This window comes from Crinia signifera, chromosome 7 (genome assembly GCF_055691185.1).
Source record: "Crinia signifera chromosome 7, ASM5569118v1, whole genome shotgun sequence".
Classification (NCBI taxonomy): Eukaryota; Metazoa; Chordata; class Amphibia; order Anura; family Myobatrachidae; genus Crinia; species Crinia signifera.
Window position 1 is genome coordinate 10,101,534 of NC_139223.1, and position 22,297 is coordinate 10,123,830.

The window sequence follows — 22,297 nt, forward strand, 5'->3', positions numbered from 1 at the left end:
ACCGACCCACCGCCGCCCCGCACCCCCCCCCCCCTCACCTGTGTCCTCCTCCCAGCACTATGATCCTATTCCGGGTGCAGGGAGGAGGAGAGCCAGCAGCAGCAGCAGCAGCACAGTGCCGGGTAAGGGAGGGAGGGGGGACCCACTGACTCACCGCAAAGGACAGCTCTTAACGCAAGAGCTGTCCTTTGCCATAATTATTGCATATGTTACAGCATATGCGATAATTATGTATGCAATAGCCGGCGATAGGGGGCGGTAAGGGGGTGCAGATGTTAGAGCCCCTCCATATCTCTCTCACTGCCCCCTCCATATCTATCTCACTGCCACCTCCATATCTCTCACTGCCTCCTCCATAGCTCTCTCTCACTTCGTCCTCCATATCTCTCTCACTTCGTCCTCCATATCTCTCTCACTGCCCCTCCATATCTCTATCACTGCCCCTCCATATCTCTCTCACTGCCCCCTCCATATCTCTCTCACTGCCCCCTCCATATCTCTCTCACTTCCTCCACCATATCTCTCTCACTGACCCCTCCATGTCTCTCTCACTGCCTCCTCTATATCTCTCTCACTGCCTCCTCCATATCTCTCTCACTGCCTCCTCCATATCTCTCTTACTGCCCCCTCCATATCTCTCTCACTGCACCCTGCATATCTCTCTCACTGCCCCCTCCATATCTATCTCTCACTGCCCCCTCCATATCTCTCTCACTTCCTCCTCCATATCTCTCTCACTTCCTCCTTCATATCTCTCTCACTGCCTCCTCCATATCTCTCTCACTTCCTCCATATCTCTCTCACTGCCCCCTCCATATCTCTCTCACTGCCCCTTCCATATCTCTCACTGCCCCTCCATATATCTATCACTGCCCCCTCCATATCTATCTATCTCTCTCACTGCCCCCTCCATATCTCTCTCACTGCCCCCTCCATATCTCTCTCACTTCCACCTCCATATTTCTCTCACTTCCCGTCCATATCTCTCACTGCCTCCACCATATCTCTCTCACTTCCTCCTCCATATCTCTCTCACTGCCCCCTCCATATCTCTCTCACTGCCCCTCCATATCTCTCACTGCCCCTTCCATATCTCTCACTGCCCCTCCATATATCTATCACTGCCCCCTCCATATCTATCTATCTCTCTCACTGCCCCCTCCATATCTCTCTCACTGCCTCCTCCATGTCTCTCTCACTGCCTCCTCCATGTCTCTCTCACTGCCTCCTCCATGTCTCTCTCACTGCCTCCTCCATATCTCTCTCACTGCCTCCTCCATATCTCTCTCACTGCCTCCTCCATATCTCTCTCACTGCCCCTCAATATCTCTCACTGCCCCCTCCTTATCTCTAACTGCCCCCTCCATGTCTCTCTCACTGCCTCCTCCATGTCTCTCTCACTGCCCCCTCCATATCTCTCTCACTGCCCCCTCTTCATATCTCTTACTGCCTCCTCCATATCTCTCTCACTTACCCTCCATATCTCTCTCGCTGCCCCCTCCATATCTCTCTCACTGCCTCCTCCATATCTCTCTCACTGCCTCCTCCATATCTCTCTCACTGCCTCCTCCATATCTCTCTCTACCCCCTCCATATCTCTCACTGCCCCCTCCATATCTCTCTCACTGCCCCCTCCATATCTCTCTCACTGCCTCCTCCATATCTCTCTCACTGCCTCCTCCATATCTCTCTCACTGCCCCCTCCATATCTCTCACTGCCTATTCCATAACTCTCTCACTGCCTCCTCCATATCTCTCTCACTGCCTCCTCCATATCTCTCTCACTGCCTCCTCCATACCTCTCTCACTGCCTCCTCCATATCTCTCTCACTGCCCCCTCCATATATCTGACTCCCCCCATATCTCTCACTGCCCCCTCCATATATCACTGCCTCCTCCATATCTCCCTCACTTCCTCCTCCATATCTCTCTCACTTCCCCCTCCATATCTCTCTAAATGCCCCTTCATATCTCTCTCACTGCCACCTCAATATCTCTCTCACTGCCCCTCCATATATCTCTCACTTCCTACTCCATATCTCTCTCACTGCCTCCTCCATATCTCTCTCACTGCCCCCTCAATATCTCTCTCACTGCCCCCTCCATATCTCTCTCACTGCCTCCTCCATATCTCCCTTACTGCCCCCTCCATATCTCTCTCACTGCCCCCTCCATATCTCTCTCACTGCCCCTTCCATATCTCTCACTGCCCCCTCCATATCTCTCTCACTGCCTCCTCCATATCTCTCTCACTGCCTCCTCCATACTGTACCTCTCTCACTGCCCCCTCCATATCTCTCTCACTGCCCCCTCCATATCTCTCTCACTGCCTCCTCCATATCTCTCTCACTGCCCCCTCCATATCTCTCTCACTGCCTCCTCCATATCTCTCTCACTGCCTCCTCCATATCTCTCTCACTGCCTCCTCCATACTGTACCTCTCTCACTGCCCCCTCCATATCTCTCTCACTGCCCCCTCCATATCTCTCTCACTGCCTCCTCCATATCTCTCTCACTGCCCCCTCCATATCTCTCTCACTGCCTCCTCCATATCTCTCTCACTGCCCCCTCCATATCTCTCACTGCCCCCTCCATATCTCCCTCTCTCTGCCCCCTCCATATCTCTCACTGCCCCTCCATATCTCTCTCACTGCCCCCTCCATATCTCTCTCACTGCCCCCTCCATATCTCTCACTGCCCCCTCCATATCTCTCTCACTGCCCCCTCCATATCTCTCTCACTGCCCCCTCCATATCTCTCTCACTGCCCCCTCCATATCTCTCACTGCCCCCTCCATATCTATCTCACAGCCCCTCCATATCTCTCACTGCCCCCTCCATATCTCTCACTGCCCCTCCATATCTCTTACTGCCCCCTCCTAATCTCTCACTGCCCCCTCCATATCTCTCTCACTGCCTCCTCCATATCTCTCTCACTGCCCCCTCCATATCTCTCACTGCCCCCTCCATATCTCTCACTGCCCCCTCCATATCTCTCTCTCTGCCCCCTCCATATCTCTCACTGCACCCTCCATATCTCTCACTGCCCCTCCATATCTCTCTCACTGCCCTCTCCATATCTCTCTCACTGCCCCCTCCATATCTCTCTCACTGCCCCTCCATATCTCTCTCACTGCCCCCTCCATATCTCTCTCACTGCCCCCTCCATATCTCTCTCACTGCCCCCTCCATATCTCTCTCACTGCCCCCTCCATATCTCTCTCACTGCCCCCTCCATATCTCTCTCACTGCCCCCTCCATATCTCTCTCACTGCCCCCTCCATATCTCTCTCACTGCCCCTCCATATCTCTCTCACTGCCCCCTCCATATCTCTCACTGCCCCCTCCATAGCTATCTCACAGCCCCTCCATATCTCTCACTGCCCCCTCCATATCTCTCACTGCCCCTCCATATCTCTTACTGCCCCCTCCATATCTCTCACTGCCCCCTCCATATCTCTCTCACTGCCTCCTCCATATCTCTCTCACTGCCCCCTCCATATCTCTCACTGCCCCCTCCATATCTCTCACTGCCCCCTCCATATCTCTCTCACTGCCCCCTCCATATCTCTCTCTCTGCCCCCTCCATATCTCTCTCACTGCCCCCTCCATATCACTCTCACTGCCCCCTCCATATCTCTATCTCTGCCCCCTCCATATCTCTCTCACTGCCCCCTCCATATCTCTCACTGCCCCCTCCATATCTCTCTCACTGCCCCCTCCATATTTCTCTCACTGCCCCCTCCATATCTCTCTCACTGCCCCCTCCATATCTCTCTCACTGCCCCCTCCGAATCTCTCACTGCCCCCTCCATATCTCTCTCACTGCCATCTCCATATCTCTCTCTCTGCCCCCTCCATATCTCTCTCTCTGCCCCCTCCATATCTCTCTCTCTCTGCCACCTCCATATCTCTCTCTCTGCCCCCTCCATATTTCTCTCACTGCCCCTCCATATTTCTCTCACTGCCCCATGATATCTCTCTCACTGCCCCTCCATATCTCTCTCACTGCCCCCTCCATATCTCTCTCACTGCCCCCTCCATATCTCTCTCACTGCCCCCTCCATATCTCTCGCTGCCTCCTGCATATCTCTCACTGCCCTCTCCATATCTCTCACTGCCCCCTCCGTATATCTCTCACTGCCCCCTCCATATCTCTCACTGCCTCCTCCATATCTCTTGCTTCCTAGACCATATCTCTCTCACTGACCCCTCCATATCTCTCTCACTACCTCCTCTGTATCTCTCTCACTGCCTCCTCTGTATCTCTCTCACTGCCTCCTCCGTATCTCTCTCACTGCCTCCTCCATATCTCTCTCACTGCCCCCTCCATATCTCTCTCACTGCACCCTCCATATCTCTCTCACTGCTCCCTCCATATCTCTCTCACTTCCTCTTCCATATCTCTCTCACTGCCTCCTCCATATGTCTCTCACTGCCCCCTCCATATCTCCCGCTGCCCCCTCCATATCTCAAACTACCCCTCCATATGTCTCACTGCCTCCTCCATATCTCTCTCACTGCCCCCTCCGTATATATATATCACACTGCCTCCTCCATCTCTCTCTCACTGCCCCCTCTGTATATCTCTCATTGGGCCAGATGTACTAAGCTCCAAAAGTGATAAAATGGAGAGTGCTAAACAGCCAGCCAATTAGCTCCTACCTGCCATATCACAGACTGTGTTTGAAAAGTGTCAGGCAGGAGCTGATTGGTTGGTTGTTTATCACTCTCCATTTGATCACTTTTGAAGCTTAGTACATCCAGCCCATTGTCCCATCCAAAAAGTATCTCTCACTGGGGGAGATTCTCTAAACTAAAAATGCAGTAAAAACCCCATTGTCAGGTTACCTCGGCGGGGGGCATCGCCAGAAAAATCTGGCAATGCCCCATAGAAGCCTATGGGCTTCTAACGTGACCCCCTGCCGCTCCGCACCGACCCACCGCCGCCCCGCACCCCCCCCCCCCTCACCTGTGTCCTCCTCCCAGCACTATGATCCTCTTCCGGGTGCAGGGAGGAGGAGAGCCAGCAGCAGCAGCAGCAGCAGCACAGTGCCGGGTAAGGGAGGGAGGGGGGACCCACTGACTCACCGCAAAGGACAGCTCTTAACGCAAGAGCTGTCCTTTGCCATAATTATCGCATATGTTACAGCATATGCGATAATTATGTATGCAATAGCCGGCGATAGGGGGCGGTAAGGGGGTGCAGATGTTAGAGCCCCTCCATATCTCTCTCACTGCCCCCTCCATATCTATCTCACTGCCACCTCCATATCTCTCACTGCCTCCTCCATAGCTCTCTCTCACTTCGTCCTCCATATCTCTCTCACTTCGTCCTCCATATCTCTCTCACTGCCCCTCCATATCTCTATCACTGCCCCTCCATATCTCTCTCACTGCCCCCTCCATATCTCTCTCACTGCCCCCTCCATTTCTCTCTCACTTCCTCCACCATATCTCTCTCACTGACCCCTCCATGTCTCTCTCACTGCCTCCTCTATATCTCTCTCACTGCCTCCTCCATATCTCTCTCACTGCCTCCTCCATATCTCTCTTACTGCCCCCTCCATATCTCTCTCACTGCACCCTGCATATCTCTCTCACTGCCCCCTCCATATCTATCTCTCACTGCCCCCTCCATATCTCTCTCACTTCCTCCTCCATATCTCTCTCACTTCCTCCTTCATATCTCTCTCACTGCCTCCTCCATATCTCTCTCACTTCCTCCATATCTCTCTCACTGCCCCCTCCATATCTCTCTCACTGCCCCTTCCATATCTCTCACTGCCCCTCCATATATCTATCACTGCCCCCTCCATATCTATCTATCTCTCTCACTGCCCCCTCCATATCTCTCTCACTGCCCCCTCCATATCTCTCTCACTTCCTCCTCCATATTTCTCTCACTTCCCGTCCATATCTCTCACTGCCTCCACCATATCTCTCTCACTTCCTCCTCCATATCTCTCTCACTGCCCCCTCCATATCTCTCTCACTGCCCCTCCATATCTCTCACTGCCCCTTCCATATCTCTCACTGCCCCTTCTATCTCTCTCACTGCCTCCTCCATGTCTCTCTCACTGCCTCCTCCATGTCTCTCTCACTGCCTCCTCCATATCTCTCTCACTGCCTCCTCCATATCTCTCTCACTGCCTCCTCCATATCTCTCTCACTGCCCCTCAATATCTCTCACTGCCCCCTCCTTATCTCTAACTGCCCCCTCCATGTCTCTCTCACTGCCTCCTCCATGTCTCTTTCACTGCCCCCTCCATATCTCTCTCACTGCCCCCTCTTCATATCTCTTACTGCCTCCTCCATATCTCTCTCACTGCCCCTCCATATCTCTCTCGCTGCCCCCTCCATATCTCTCTCACTGCCTCCTCCATATCTCTCTCACTGCCTCCTCCATATCTCTCTCACTGCCTCCTCCATATCTCTCTCTACCCCCTCCATATCTCTCACTGCCCCCTCCATATCTCTCTCACTGCCCCCTCCATATCTCTCTCACTGCCTCCTCAATATCTCTCTCACTGCCTCCTCCATATCTCTCTCACTGCCCCCTCCATATCTCTCACTGCCTACTCCATAACTCTCTCACTGCCTCCTCCATATCTCTCTCACTGCCTCCTCCATACCTCTCTCACTGCCTCCTCCATATCTCTCTCACTGCCCCCTCCATATATCTGACTCCCCCCATATCTCTCACTGCCCCCTCCATATATCACTGCCTCCTCCATATCTCCCTCACTTCCTCCTCCATATCTCTCTCACTTCCCCCTCCATATCGCTCTAAATGCCCCTTCATATCTCTCTCACTGCCACCTCAATATCTCTCTCACTGCCCCTCCATATCTCTCTCACTTCCTCCTCCATATCTCTCTCACTGCCTCCTCCATATCTCTCTCACTGCCCCCTCAATATCTCTCTCACTGCCCCCTCCATATCTCTCTCACTGCCTCCTCCATATCTCCCTCACTGCCCCCTCCATATCTCTCTCACTGCCCCCTCCATATCTCTCTCACTGCCCCTTCCATATCTCTCACTGCCCCCTCTATCTCTCTCACTGCCTCCTCCATGTCTCTCTCTCTGCCTCCTCCATGTCTCTCTCACTGCCCCCTCCATATCTCTCTCACTGCCTCCTCCATATCTCTCACTGCCTCTCCATATCTCTCTCACTGCCCCTTCCATATGTCTCACTGACCCCTCCATATCTCTCTCACTGCCATCTCTATATATCTCTCACTGCCCCCTCCATATCTCTCACTGCCCCCTCCTTATCTCTAACTGCCCACTCCTTATCTCTAACTGCCCCCTCCATGTCTCTCTAACTGCCCCCTCCATATCTCTCTCACTTCCTCCTCCATATCTCTCTCACTGCCTCCTCCATATCTCTCTCACTTCCTCCTCCATATCTCTCTCACTTCCTCTTACATATCACTCTCACTGCCCCCTCCATATCTCTCTCACTGCCCCCTCCTTATCTCTAACTGCCCCCTCCATGTCTCTCTAACTGCCCCCTCCATGTCTCTCTCACTGCCTCCTCCATATCTCTCTCACTGCCCCCTCCATATCTCTCACGGCCCCCTCCATATCTCTTACTGCCTCCTCCATATCTCTCTCACTGCCCCTCCATATCTCTCTCACTGCCCCCTCCATATCTCTCTCACTGCCTCCTCCATATCTCTCTCACTGCCTCCTCCATATCTCTCTCACTGCCCCCTCCATATCTCTCTCACTGCCTCCTCCATATCTCTCTCACTGCCTCCTCCATATCTCTCTCACTGCCTCCTCCATATCTCTCTCACTGCCCCCTCCATATCTGTCTCACTGCCTCCTCCATATCTCTCTCACTGCCCCTCTCCACCCTCCATATCTCTCTCACTGCCCCCTCCATATCTCTCTCACTGCCTTCTCCATATATTTCTCTCTGCCTCCTCCATATCTCTCTCACTGCCTTCTCCATATATTTCTATCTGCCGCCTCCATATCTCACTACCAATAATAATTCCAGTATGCTGTGATCTATCTCAGAGTCCAGTTGGGATCTTTTCAAGGTCTTCAGGGTGTGATTACGAGTGGCTAACTAACCAGCTTAAATCTGAACTGAACGCAGAGGACGTCCGACCTTGTTACATCTCTAACAATGGTTACCGGCAGTTCAGAGAGGACGTGTCTCAGTGCAAATTTGGGATCCTGTATCACACCAAGAATAGAGGGCGGATTAACATCACTGATGTGACTGACTCTCTGTATGACACCGAGCTGCAATATATGTCTGAGGTGCTAGGTAAGTGACAATGTGCATTACACAGGTGTCTGATTCTAACCACAGTGCCTGACCAGGCCCCATGTAGTGATAGGGATCAGTGTTACACAGATCTGCTGCATGGGAAGTTCACAGCTTGTTATAATGTGGTCATTGGAACCATTTGTTTAGTATGGGTAATGGTCAATTTAGTTAATTTTATTATTATTATTATTATTATTGTTGTTTCTGTTGTTGTTGTTGTTCATTTTTATTTATATGGTGCCACAAGGGCTCAACAACAGCTTACTAAGTATAGAACTATTATAAACAAAGCTGGGTACACATCTGGCTAAAGAATTGGCTGTTTGACCGATCTGCAGACCTATCTGATGATTGCTAAGTGCATACACACTTACTAATCGCCCATTCAATGTGTCAGGTCAGACGTCACAACTGGGTGGGCATTTAAATGTACCCATCCAGCTGAGAGGTCAGTCATCGGTGGTCCCTGCATTAAGTGTTCCCGGGGATTGTCGCAATGTCCCTTCTCCTATTATCTCTTTGATTATTGATGACAGCGTTTGTCCTTTGTCTGCAGGACCGAGTAACGTGATTGTCGTGGTTGATGATTTAGCAAACAGCAGCGACAAGGAGAAGGATCGGATCCTGGAGACCCAGCCGAGCATTAAAAATAAGGCTGCGGATATTTTCCTGTTAACCACGGAAGAAAGAACATATCTGGAGGAACTTGTGACTATAAAGAAGTTTATCAAAGGAGGTAATACCACAGCACTGATGGGCTGACTGTGGGGTGTCAGAGTCTGACAGGGGTAATACCACAGCATCTATCACAGCACTGATCGATTGCCCATGAGGTGCCAGAGTCTGACAGGGGTAATACCACAGCGTCTATCACAGCACTACCAGTCTGCCTGTGGGGTGTCAGAGTCTGACAGGGGTAATACCACAGCGTCTGTCACAGCACTGATGGGCTGCCTGTGGGGTATCAGAGTCTGACAGGGGTAATACCACAGCGTCTGTAACAGCACTGACAGGCAGCCGGTGGAGTGCCAGAGTCTGACTGGGGTAATACCACAGCGTCTATCACAGCACTGACAGGCTGCCCACCAGGTACCAGTGTCTGACGGGTAATGCTAAGAGGTAGGAGGCATCAGTTCAGTTTTGATCGATGTGTTACTCAAGAAGAAAGACAGGTGCACTGTTCCCACTTATGTTGGATTTGAGGTACAGTATTAGAGCAGAATATTAGGTGTAAATGAATGACTAGTAGGCACTTACATGTGTGTGCCCGGCATAGGAAAGAACCGGCGGTGCTCCGTGAGTAATAATGAAATACATCATTAGAGAGGGACAGTGAACTCTATTATCATCCATCGATGTCACCTGGACATATGAGGCCATTGATGATATACCTGTAGGCAAGTTGATCTGCATCTTCAGACAAAAGGGGTGTGGGGGGTTAGTTATTCTCCAGCGGCCGGCTGCTTAGTGATAGCGCACCACTCAAAATCCCTTTTTCCTCACAACCCAGTGCCGGCTGCTTAGTGATAGCGCACCACTCAAAATCCCTTTTTCCTCTTTCACAACCCAGTTCCAGCGGGAGTGAGCATGATTAATAATTTAGTGTGTACACACTAGACAATGTGCACTACTGTATAATATTGTTTCATGATATCGCTATCGTACATATCATTTAAAATATTGCATAGTATAGAATCGCATGCAATTAAGTCATTTTCTCGGTGTCTGAAAAAAACGCAGGCATCCCTAGACACTTTTGGCTTGACTTCAATTCTTTTGTGTTGGTGTGACATGATGTCCTGCCGTGCAAGCACAGTTTGCTTTGACAAATCATAGTTTCACCACTGGGTGGCCAGTGCATCGCGTAATGTAGCATTCCATGTGCAGCGAGAGTTAGATTTGGGTGGGGTGTGGCCTAACTGAAATCTGGATTGCAGTATAAGAATAAAGCAGCCAGTATTTACCCTGCACAGAAACGGGTGTGGTATATGGTCCCAACAGTCGGGATCCCGACAGTCATTAGCCCGATGTCGGGATCCGGACTGGCCGGACAAAGACAGCAGGACGAGCGCAATAAAGCCCCTTGCGGGCTCACTGCACTCGCCACGCTGCGGGCACGGTGGCGAGCTAAGTTCGCTACCTATTCTATTCTCCCTCTATGGGGGATGTGGATAGCCGGTGGCCGTCGGGACCCAGAGTGTCGGTGTTTTGACTGTCCGTATCCCGACATCGGGGTAATGACTGTAGGGATCCCAACTGTCAGGAAACTGTCCGGCACCCCACAGAAACAATATAACCCACCCAAATCTAACTCTCTCTGCACATCTGCAGTGCACATGGTTTTGTGCATTTGATAAAGATTTAGATTTTGCGATCACACCTTGAGAGAGGAAATAGAAGATGCTGATTATGTGATACATACTGTAGAAGCAAGTTGTGTAATTTACTAGCTCAAGTGAAAGCACAGCTGTGTGACACAGGAAACAAGGAGCTCTCATATCACAAAAGTGTATACACAACATATGAAGTTCAACACATGCATCTATGATCGAGATAGAAGGGATTATGATAATGAAGAATAAATAATAAAGGCAACTCAGCTAATTAAGGGGGTGATTCTGATAGGTTTGCAAAAGCAAACGCCTTCTTTAATACACAAAACCATGTGCACTGCAGGTGGGGCAGATGTAACTGTTAGGAGTCCCAGTGGACTGCAAAACTATTAGTAATAATAATACTTGCTGGAGTAACAGATAACGGAGGCAGGACGGATGTTAAATCACTGCATTCACAGGATCAAGAACCAGGTACAGGTATCTGGTATCAGGAATCAGGTACAGGAACAAGGATTCAGGTACAGGCATGCGGTCCAGGAACAGGTCTCAGGTACAGTTCTCAGGCAAGGTACAGCACTACAGACAAGGATATATAAGACTATAACTGGCCCTGAAGCTCAGGGAAAATGCAGCTTTAAAGCCAGAGCAAGCCAATCCCTGCAGCACACAGAGACAGGCCCCTCAATACTCAAGATGTGCTGCAGCTAGGAAGTCCAGCTGATTACATCAGCTGGGACTGCTCTCAGAAACCATACTTCTGCCCCACAGCAGCACCTCTGGCCACCCATAGATACTGCAGACCGAACATGACAGCAGCACCTCTGGCCACCCACAGGTACTGCAATCTAAACACAACAGCAGCACCTCTGTCAAACCAGAGGTACTGCAGGCCAAACATGACATCAATAGCAGTCCTGACATAATGCCCCCCTTGAGAAGGCGGATTCCAGACACCTCTTGGAAATTCAAGTTCAGGCTTTTCTCACTCTGCAGTGCATCAGTCAATTCCGGCACCAACAAGACATCAGACGTTGACAGGACCTTTGACATGGCAGACACCGGCTGGATCTTGGTCAATCTGAAAATAATTACACAGAGATTGACAGCCATCACAACGGCCCTCAAGACATGCCTAACGGCAGTCGCCACCACGTCCTCATGCCCAAAGGCAAGGGCAGACAGGTCCTCATGCCCGAAGGCAAGGGCAGATGGACCCCCTCCTAGGTCTGTGATACATGGACCCCCTTCTGGGGCAACAAACTTTAAAGCCAGAGCAAGCAAATCACTGCGGGCACACAGAGACAAGCCCCTCAATCTTCCATATGTGCTGCAGCTGGGAATGGTATTCGGAGAACAGCCTAATCCAGCTTATTACACCAGCTGGGACTGCTCTCAGAAACCATACTTCTGCCGAACAGCAGCACCTCTGGCCACCCATAGATACTGCAGACCAAACATGACAGCAGCACCTCTGGCCACCCATAGGTACTGCAGACCGAACATGACAGCAGCACCTCTGGCCATCTACAGCTACTGCAGTCCAATCACAACAGCAGCACCTCTGGCAAACCAAAGGTACTGCAGGCCAAACATGGCATCAATGGCAGTCCTGATAGAAACATGTGCAGAGAGAATTAGATTTGGGTGGGGTGTGTTCAAACTGATATCTGTATTGCAGTGTAAGAATAAATCAGCCAGTATTTACCCTGCACAGAAACAAATTAACACCCAAATGTAACTCTCTCTGCACATGTTACATCAGCCCCCCCCCCCCCTGCAGTGCAGCATGGTTTTGTCCATTAAAGAAGTTTCCTTTTGCAAACTAACCTGAATCACCCTCTAAGTATATTAATTCACTTTATTCACTTATATTTTGCTGGCTTTTAAGAAAGTGAATTCTAAAAAAAGTTATGCTTAAAAAAAATTAGCGGTCACCCTAAAATAATATTGTGCCTTTATGTAAATGAATTGTAAATTAGTCTGTGTGTGCCTCAAGATGGGAGTACTCGTTATCCTTTTCTGAATGGCTCACCCCATGTACCCAGTGAAAGCCATTGCTCATTGCAGTGGAGTGCTGTAGGGGGTTATTCAGACCTGATGGTATGGCTGTAGAATGCTGTAGAGACATTAGCAGTGATTGGCTGCCATGCTCTGATAGACCGGACTGATGCTTCATTTTCATCCCCTACAGGTTTTCCCTCAAAGGACTGATCTGCCTTCCGATTGGATGAATTTCTGTATACTTATGTCATTATTATTCTTCACCTTCACTCTGCTGCCACCTGCTGCCGGTCAGGGAAAGATCACCTGGGTGTGATGATCTGACAACACACGAGAGATACTCTTATCACTGGGAGTACACACAGGAAGGAAGGAAAGCTGCCGAAATTCCCAGTAAAATGGCACAATGACATTTTTCTGTGGCTGTGCTTATGCTCAGTGGAGTCTGAGCGCTCTAGTGCTCAGACTCCACAGACCTTTCTGCTCCCAGCGATAAAAAAAAAAGAAAAGGCCGCCACATCATTATTCTGGAGATTCCTGTATGCGCAGTAGGGTGTGAACGCTCTAGTGCTCAGACCCTACTACACAGCGCTGCTCCCAGCACAGGAGGAGGTGGCCTGGCCTGAGGAGGCTGCACAAGGGCCTCCTCTCCTAAAACGCCCCTGCCTGAACACATGATGGACCCCATGTATGGAAAAGTCCCCCAAACAAATTGTGCAAAAATTCCTGTTGACCTGTCAGCCTGGAGACTGGTGTGTTGGCATGTGCGCAGGGTACAGTCAGGGCAGTGACACACACACTAAGCATCTTTATGTTGTGCACTGTTGGAATAAAGTGTGAGTTTAGAAAGACGGGCCCTCGTATGTGTCTCCTTCTGACCAATCCACTAGCCGGGTGATAATGATAAATATGTGCTGAATGTGACAGGGTGTGATAGCCGGAGGTGCTGGGATTGTTTTGCAAGACGAAAGTCACTCAGCTGTGATAACGGATGAGTGATGTGATATCATGCACAAAGCTAATGCTTATTAATCCTATCTATTGTGTTCTGTGCGGTTATAATATGGGGTAGATCTCTCCAGCATTGTGCGAAAGGTAAGGACTGAGCTGGAATTCACCTGAGCCTCATCCTCATCAGTTATCTATAGGGTTACTACCCATCCGGGATTACTCCGGACAGTCCGGTAATTAAGCCCGGTGTCCTGAGTCCGGACGGGTGGGGTTCCCGGACTATACATTGTCCGGGAACCGTGCCACCTCTTAGAGGAGAGAGAGGCTGCCGGAGGAGACGCCCCGGAACTGCACAGCCACTTCCACCTACTGTACATAACATCTCCCGGCTCCAGCGTTAAGGCGGCCCGCACAGTCACAGAGTGCACTCACACCACCAGCCGCGCCTGAAGCAGGACATACACAGAGATGGTGCGCTGCTTCTACATAGAGCGATCAGCTGAGAAGGGCAGTAGTTCCTAGTTCCATGCACATCTCCAGTTCTTAACCACTGCTTATACTTTCAATTCAGATGCGTTGTTAGTTTCTAACATTGTTTTTCAATTAATTGTCCTGTGCAACTTTTAGGGTTTTGTTTACTGTGTTCTTACCCTCTAAAGGGCTTTGTTCAATGCATTAAATTGCTATATAGCATGCACCAGCACTGTGTTACTGTTCTGTACAATACTTGCATAAAGGGAATTATAACAGTGGTGCTTCACTTACACCCCCTTTCCCAACAAAGTCCAGAGTGGAGTATGACCCCATATTTGGAATGCAGTTCCAGGCCGGGTCAGATTGGGACAGAATTTACCACTGCTGTGCATTGTCTTTTGGCCTGCGCTTGGAATGGACATAGGGTTACCACTCGTCAGGGACTATACATTGTCCAGGAACAGAGCAGGGAGAGAGAGTCGGGCAGCCGCGCTTCGTCTTACCGTCGCCGGGGACCAAGCTCCGGCAGTGATAATAGCCCTTCTTAGTTCATTCAGTTCTATGCCCGACTGCCTGCCTCACTGCTCCCCCTGCCTGGCCTCATCGCTCACCCTGCCTGGCCTCACCGCTCACCCTGCCTGGCCTCACTGCTCCCCCTGTCTGGCCTCATCGCTCACCCTGCCTGGCCTCACCTCTCCCTCCCTCCTAGGCAACAAGCATGTAACCCCTGGCAGAGCATATAACCCCTGGCATAGTGTATGTAACTCCCCTGGCACAGAGCATGCAATCCCTGACATCGAGCATGAAATATGAAACCCTTGGCATCAAGAATTATTATTTATTAATTATCAATTATTTATTATTATAAATTACTGCATGTAATCAGATACCCCCTATGTAGAAATCCTATTGCCTCATTTCCATTCTAGCAGGAGAGACCACAACCTAATTGGCAACAGTGTCTATCAAGTGGATACACTTGTATATCACAATGTAGCACACAGATGCCAGCTTTTATATATTTATCAACACAATTTGCTTTCATGGAATCTCACCAATTAGAGGTAATTACCAACAATCAGTGACCTTTTCTTTTAAAAATAGGGGGAAAAAAGGAGTGTGGTCGTGCCCAAATCTGTAACTTGCCAGAACCTTTCAGCCTAGGCTGGCACTGGAAATGGCACGGTGTTCCCCAGTTTTCCAATAACCGCACCAGACTGAACCATCTGAGGGACAGAAAGCTTGAGGTTCCCCTATCATAACGGCAACCAGCCCAGACTAGTCAACCCAGGGCTTGAATCCGTAGTAAACAGCCCTCCTCAATAATAAACGGGTCCCCCATCCCCAAGAACAACCATAGATAACAGTTATGAAATTTTCAAATAATATTGTTACAAGTGTTCCACATGATACGGCAAGCCTGACCTGGCAGAATGACACTTCAAACCACAAATACCAGCATCACTGGGCATCGAGGGTGCTGGCATCTGGCACTTGTAGTCCAAATGACGATACCCCCCCCCCCTCCAGACACCTTCATTTATGCCGTAATGCTCTTTCTATCCCATATGAAAAGTTCCTCTCTGGGCCCTGTAGGTATTCCAGTGGGTCTTGGCAACACAAATTGAAACCACCATGAAGAATGACGCCTAATGTTCCTTTAGAGATCCCAACACAACTGAGAGCTAACTCTGGGATTCTCTACATAGTAATAAATGAGTCTGCGCTGATTGGTCAGAGCATGGCAGCTGTCAGCAAACCAACCAATCAACGCATCCCCATTCATCCCTATGGGGAGTGTCCTCCATTCACAAAGTATGCACAGTTATAGTAAGTAGGTAAATTGTCACAGGTACCAAGTTCATTTCTATAGAGAATATTCATACAAACATTGTCATACACACAGAACACATCAGGGCGCTATAACAGGGGGGGGGGGCGTGTTCAGACTCCGGATGGGCCCCCTCCTCTCTGCAGTACCGTAGACTCTGGAATTTGAGTGTACAGCGCATGCACAAGAGTCCGGAAACATGGTGCCCACCATGTACTGGAGACTAAGGGAGTCATTGTAATCTGCTCGGTCCCCGATGTATTCGCACTGGGGACCGATGTTTGCGCTTGGGCATGTGCATATTCCCATATACGCATGTGCAGGGCTGTTGTGCGGATGCCTTTGGAGACTCGCATAGTCGCCAAGGTGTTTGCACGGGGAGGGGGCGGATCAAGGCGGGCAGGTGGGGTTTGCACCGCGCTGGGTTTCCCCATGTGAGTGCAGGCGGGCTGGGGCATGACGTCAGGACGGCACAAATATAGGTCCGTCAAGACTGACTTATATTTGCGAACACGGGGAAAATCATTTGATGGTCAGTGATGCACATCCATTCGCAATCGCTGAGAATGTGCTCGCCCGGCGGTCGGTGATACTTGGCTCGCTAAGCAGAGAATTTACGCTGCATAGCGAGTCAACCAGAATCACCCCTAAATACAGTACTGTGCATGTGCAGCAGCCATTTTGGCGGTGATTTTTGCCACAATTGCAGCGCACGGTGCAGAGAGGTGACTATGGAAATATAGGTGTGGGGTGTGGGCCCCTCTGGGCTCAGGGCCCGTGTGCACAGCACACATTGCGCCCACTATAGAAACACCTATGACACACGAATTGTACAGTGTATATAGAATAATACATCATTAACCCTTTCAGTGCCACCATCTCTGGGAGAGAGGCGCAAAATATCCACTAAAAATCCCAGCGTCGTTCACATTTGTTATATACAATACAATCACAGAAAAAATGTGTAAAAAAATATATTGAAGGATAGAAATGTCTGCTGGGCAATTGTCACACCTATTCTAACGAAGTCACTTGGCACTCAAAGGGTTAACAAAATGAATAAAAGGTTAAACATACATACGATGTGCACAATGGATATAAGGAGCGATCACAGTGTCTATGAAGGCGAGGTTTAATGCGATATATTGGCTGCGCCAACCCCGACCATCGGGGGGCAGGGGGCGATTTCGGTTCATTGTGACTGAACCAGAATGGGCCCCTGAATGTGTTCCCAGAGACTACGATGGGGTGCGGATTATTACATGCAATAGTTAGCAGAGTCAAAACGTCAACATAAAAAATGTTTGACACATAAAAAGGTCACATGAGTTTTTCACATTTTTTGGTGTTAATGACAACTGTCGACACGCACCCCCTTATTTCTGTGAGGCGTACCCTCGCTTGGCTCTCTCTGCTCCCCATGTTTCGGGATCTAATTATATTTTATATATGATATTCTCCCTCTATGCCGACGGGGATGGTGAAGTAAGAACAAGCTGGTTAAAAAAAAAAAATCACGAAAAACTCATGCCGACCATGGCCCTTATTCTACTCGGCTCGGTACGGCCCGCGTGCGGCCGTACCGCCGATGTTTTTGTTCTGCACATGCGCAGAGGTCATTCTGCGCATGTGCAGCCCCCTTCGCCGCAGACGGATTTCGTCCGCCGCAAAGGGGGCGTATAGGGGCGTGAGGGGCTTCAGCCCCTCATTACCCTATGTGTACGCCCCGCGTTTCATGGGCGTTCCCATGCAAACGCGGGGCGTATGCATGGTAATGAGGGCATGACGCCCTCATTACCATGACATGGGGGCGGAAAGCTGACGTCGCCGGATGTCAGCTTTCAGCCCCCTTTCAAGCTCCCACACGGACGATTGTCCGTGTGGTCTGAGCTTGCGGGAGCTGCCGCGGCGTGCGGGCCTGCCTTCGATGGTCGTCGACCATCGAAGGCAGGGGGCAGCTCCCACCATGGTGGAGGCGTAGCCTCCACCATTTTTGTGCGGATCGCCAGCCGTCCGTGTACGGACGGCCGTGGCGATCCGTCGGGTGGGCGGCCCTTGGTTTGTGCGGTCGGAGCCCCGTGTGCGGCTCTGACCGCACCAACCAGAATAAGGGCCCATGTCTGGTGTCTACCCTTTCATGTCGACATTTTGAGCCAGTCCACCTATAGCATGTTGACCTTTTTCATGTCAACATTTTGTCCCTGTCGACATTGCATGTTGATCTTTTGGAGTAGACCTGTTGACTGTCTATCCAGACATGGTAGCTCTATCACGCTGATCCAGTGTTGGCCTGCGCGTCTCCTGGTACTGAATCTACCAGCAGGTTACAGTCGGCAGGTGTATTACACCTGGAGAAGAGATAAAGGGGAAGGAGATAACTTATCAGCCAATTTACTCCCAACTGTTATATCTCAAACACAGCTGATTGGTTGGTGCTTTGCTCCTTCCACTTGATCTCCACTTTATCTCTTTGCCAGGCTTAATACATCTGCCCAGTGGCGGATTCAGGGGGGGGGGCACCCGGGCACGTGCCCCCCTGTCATTTAATTTTGTAGCTGAGGACCAGGGCTTTCCAACGAGCCCAGCCCCGTGTCTCTAGCCCCCCGGTTACCAGAGATATCGCCTGGCAAAGCTGTAACGTTTTTTCCCCATAGGATAATATGGGACCCGTCAATTCCGACCCCCACCCGGTTCCGACGGCTGCCAGTTCCTCCCCTGGCATCACAGAAGCTTGTGGTTGATCTCATTCAATTCCAAATCGCTGAGCCTTCAATATGATACCAGGCTGGTCCATATCCGTCAATCGGTTCCAGAGATATTACGTGTAAACTATTTTTTTTATTTTTGAAATGTAATTTCATGGCTATTGTAAAGTAGGGAGAATAGTGATTGCGATGGCGCTGCACCAGTTTAAATACAAAGATTTTTTTAAATACTTAGCTTCTGATCTTAAGTTCTTGCACAATGCCTTGATAAAGGGATCTTTATCCCGAAACGCGTAGGCAGGAGGACTTGCTTTTTTCAACACCTTCTTTTCTGGAGGACCCTGGTATCGTGCCACACCCCAAGGAGAAGTTGGGATTCCGTTTTTTTTCAAAGTGAGGTCTGTAGAACCGGTCTGCGGTCCTGCACTTGGATACCAACAAAACCAGGGGGTGTGAATCGACCCTCCGACAGCAAAGAGGTTCACATACTTTTAATAGGCATATTTTATGCTTTCTGGATCTATATATATTTTATTTCAAAAATGTTTTTACGAATAAAATTCCTTTGAAAAACAAAGATACCTTGATGAACGTTTTTCTTTGCATACAACCGTGAGTACCGGTACGCCAACCAGAGAAACCGTGATGTGATTTTATGATTATGTTTTCATGTAAGTGAGGTACGCCTGACAGAAGAAACCTCCCATATTGTTGAAGATCAAAGATACCCAGATAGGTTTCACCCCGCTACACTTTTGTGTAAGTGAGGTAGGAATTCATATACATCTGGGACAAAAACCACTGTTTATTTAATAGAGGAACAAGGCCTAATCCTCTTTTGAAATCTTCTTATTTCCACATATCCTATGAGGAAATCTTGAAAAGAACACAGAATACAGAGGAAAACGACAAGAACTTAAGATCAGAAGCTAAGTATTTAAAAAAATCTTTGTCTTTAAACTGGTGCAGCGCCATCGCAATCACTATTCTCCCTACTTTACAATTAACTTTCTTGGGGACCTCAAGGAATAGCCCCATCTGTGAAAAGTGAGGCAGCACAGCACCAAAGCAGCGCCCAGAAACCTTGCCAAACCTAATCCTTCTACTTAATTTCATGGCTGTTCATGTTCTTTGAGGGCAGATTACTCTGGAACCAAACGTTCCAGTTTCACTGGACAAAAATCAAAGCCCACTCAAAAGTTCTTCAATATGATACTTGTCTCATGTAAATGGATCAGTTGGTTCCTAAGATATAGCCGATTAAATAAGATAACTGGTTAAAGCGGGGGGAGGGGTGGTTTTCTCTCCCCCTCACACAAGAAAATGCAGGGACTAGGCTGGTGTAAAAGGGGCCAACCTGGGAATGCATTTTCTGGTGTGAAAGGGGTATTATTTCAAATAGCCGGGACCTGCAGTGCTCTGAATACAGCCAGGCTCTGCCACTGTCAGTGGCTATCACTTCTGCCTGGCGGCTGTCCCCGAGCATGTATTCCCCTTGGCAATGAGCATGTAATCCCACATGGCAATGAGCATGGAACCTCTGGCAATGAGCATGAAACCCTTGGCAATGAGCATGTAGATAAGCAGCACTTATGTAGCATATTTTTTAATAGGCATTATGGTGTTTGACATAATACATAATGGATATAATGGCGTGTAACTTAACGTGTAATGGACATTATGGTGTAAATGTTTAATGCGCGCCTTTGGTGGACAATGTTCCTGTTTATGAAACGTATTGTGAATTTTGGCTTAATCTGTGTGGCATTATGTGAATTCTGGCTCAATCCGTGTGACATTATGTGAATTTTGGCTCAATCCGTGTGGCATTATGTGAATTTTGTCACAATCCATGTGGCATTATGTGAATTTTGGCTCAATACGTGTGGCATTATGTGAATTTTGGCTCAATCCGTGTGGCATTATGTGAATTTTGGCTCAATCCGTGTGGCATTATGTGAATTTTGGCTCAATCCGTGTGGCATTATGTTTATTTTGGCTCAATCCATTTGGCATTATGTGAATTTTGGCTCAATCCATGTGTTATTATGTAAATTTTGGCTCAATCCGTGTGGCATTATGTGAATTTTGACACAATCCATGTGGCACTATTTGGATTTTGGCTTAATCCATGTGGCATTATGTGAATTTTGGCTCAATCCGTGTGGCTTGATGTGAATTTTGACACAATCCATGTGGCATTATTTGAATTTTGGCTCAATCCATGTGGCATTATGTGAATTATGGCTCATTCCATTTGGCATCATGTGTAAGGGGCAAGTATAATGGGGTCTAGTATTTTGTTGCATAATGTGTAGAAGTTGTATATGGTTTTGTACACTACACTCAAGGACATGCCCCCTGTTGAGTGGCCACACCACATTTTCGCGCGCGCAAAACCACATCCTTCACTTTTGTCACCATGGTGGGCCTGCATACTTTAAATGCCAGGGCCTATTTTTAATCCCATTCCCACCCTCTCTCTGCCGCTCTCTTAGCATGTACACTGGCACCACTAACACCGCCCCCCCCCACCTAAACCCTCTTTTATCATGGTGCCCCCCCTGTCATTTTATCCTGGATCCGCCCCTGCATCTGCCCCATAGTTACACAGTAGTTAAGGTCAGATGAAGACGTGCGTCCAAAGGCTGCGGATCCTGGGCACCTGCTCGTTGATATCCTGCTAGACTCGTATTCTAACCACACAGTTCTCGGAAACACTGCTGTATATCGTCTTATATCCTGTGACCGCAGAAACCCACCCAATTCCTGTTTCACATAAACGTTCTTTAAGAGGTGACATGCTACGTATCTGTTCCCCGCTACATTTCCTGTATACATGTAAGCACATTCATTCTTAAGTACTGTAGATACACAATTGAAATGAAACTACATAGAATAATGCAAATATTCTATCTAACATTTTGAAACAAAATAGAATGGAGGATAAATAATTTGACAAGTGAGATTACTCTCACGGTAGTAATGGGAAATCAGTGCCTGATTAACCAATAGGCTGACCAGGCTGTAGGCTAGGACTCGGGGTTGCTTACAGGCCAGGAGGCTCACGAAAAGCAGGTCGGGGGGCAAGTTCCCTGCATTGACGGCAACCTCCAGTGACACCCGCACACACATTCCCCGCAGCAGGCGGGTTGTGGGACCAGTTTAGCCCCGCCTATCACTTCTGTAATTCCAATAAATATGAATGTGAGGGGATGTGGCCAGCACAATCACATCAATGTGGCCACAACCACTCACATTCATATTAGGCAAGCCACGCCCCTGTTGTGTCCCCTTTCACAGGCCAGCCCCAACCCCACCTCCTGGAACTGGCTGCCCTCTTAAGAACCTTACTGATGGAAATAGAGGCAGAACTCTGGGAGGCAATGGAGTCATCTGCCGACGGGCTCCTGCTCCCGAGGGGGCACCTCTCCTCCCCATGCAAGTTTAAATCAGTTATTTAAAAGCCAACGTATTGCTTCTGTGGCTGAGTTCTGAAATATTTTTGTGTTCTCTATGTCTCTATCTATATTTATTAAAATAAATATATACTTTATATAGGGCTGTGTGTGTGTGTTTGGGGGGGGCACCAATATATATTTTGCCTACTGGATGGAACCATTACTTTATGTACATTGTTCTACAGCGCCAGCTGGGCAGCCTAATGCCAAAGTCTCCTTCACACACCACAAGCATTAGATCCTACATGC

The 22,297-nt window shown here is 49.2% G+C and overlaps 1 protein-coding gene across 2 annotated transcripts in view; it reads left to right on the top strand.

Annotated features, from left to right (window-relative positions):
* The window catches only part of LOC146019752 (uncharacterized), a 96,554-nt gene extending 83,419 nt beyond the window's left edge, over positions 1–13,135 (top strand). For both annotated transcript variants that reach the window (XM_083152282.1, XM_083152283.1), the window contains exons 8-10: positions 8,031–8,286; positions 8,846–9,025; positions 12,817–13,135. In XM_083152282.1, the coding sequence (XP_083008408.1) occupies positions 8,031–8,286; positions 8,846–9,025; positions 12,817–12,836 (456 nt within the window). In that variant the 3' untranslated portion in view covers positions 12,837–13,135. The remainder of the gene's footprint in view (positions 1–8,030; positions 8,287–8,845; positions 9,026–12,816) is intronic.
* The last annotated feature ends 9,162 nt before the right edge of the window (positions 13,136–22,297 follow it).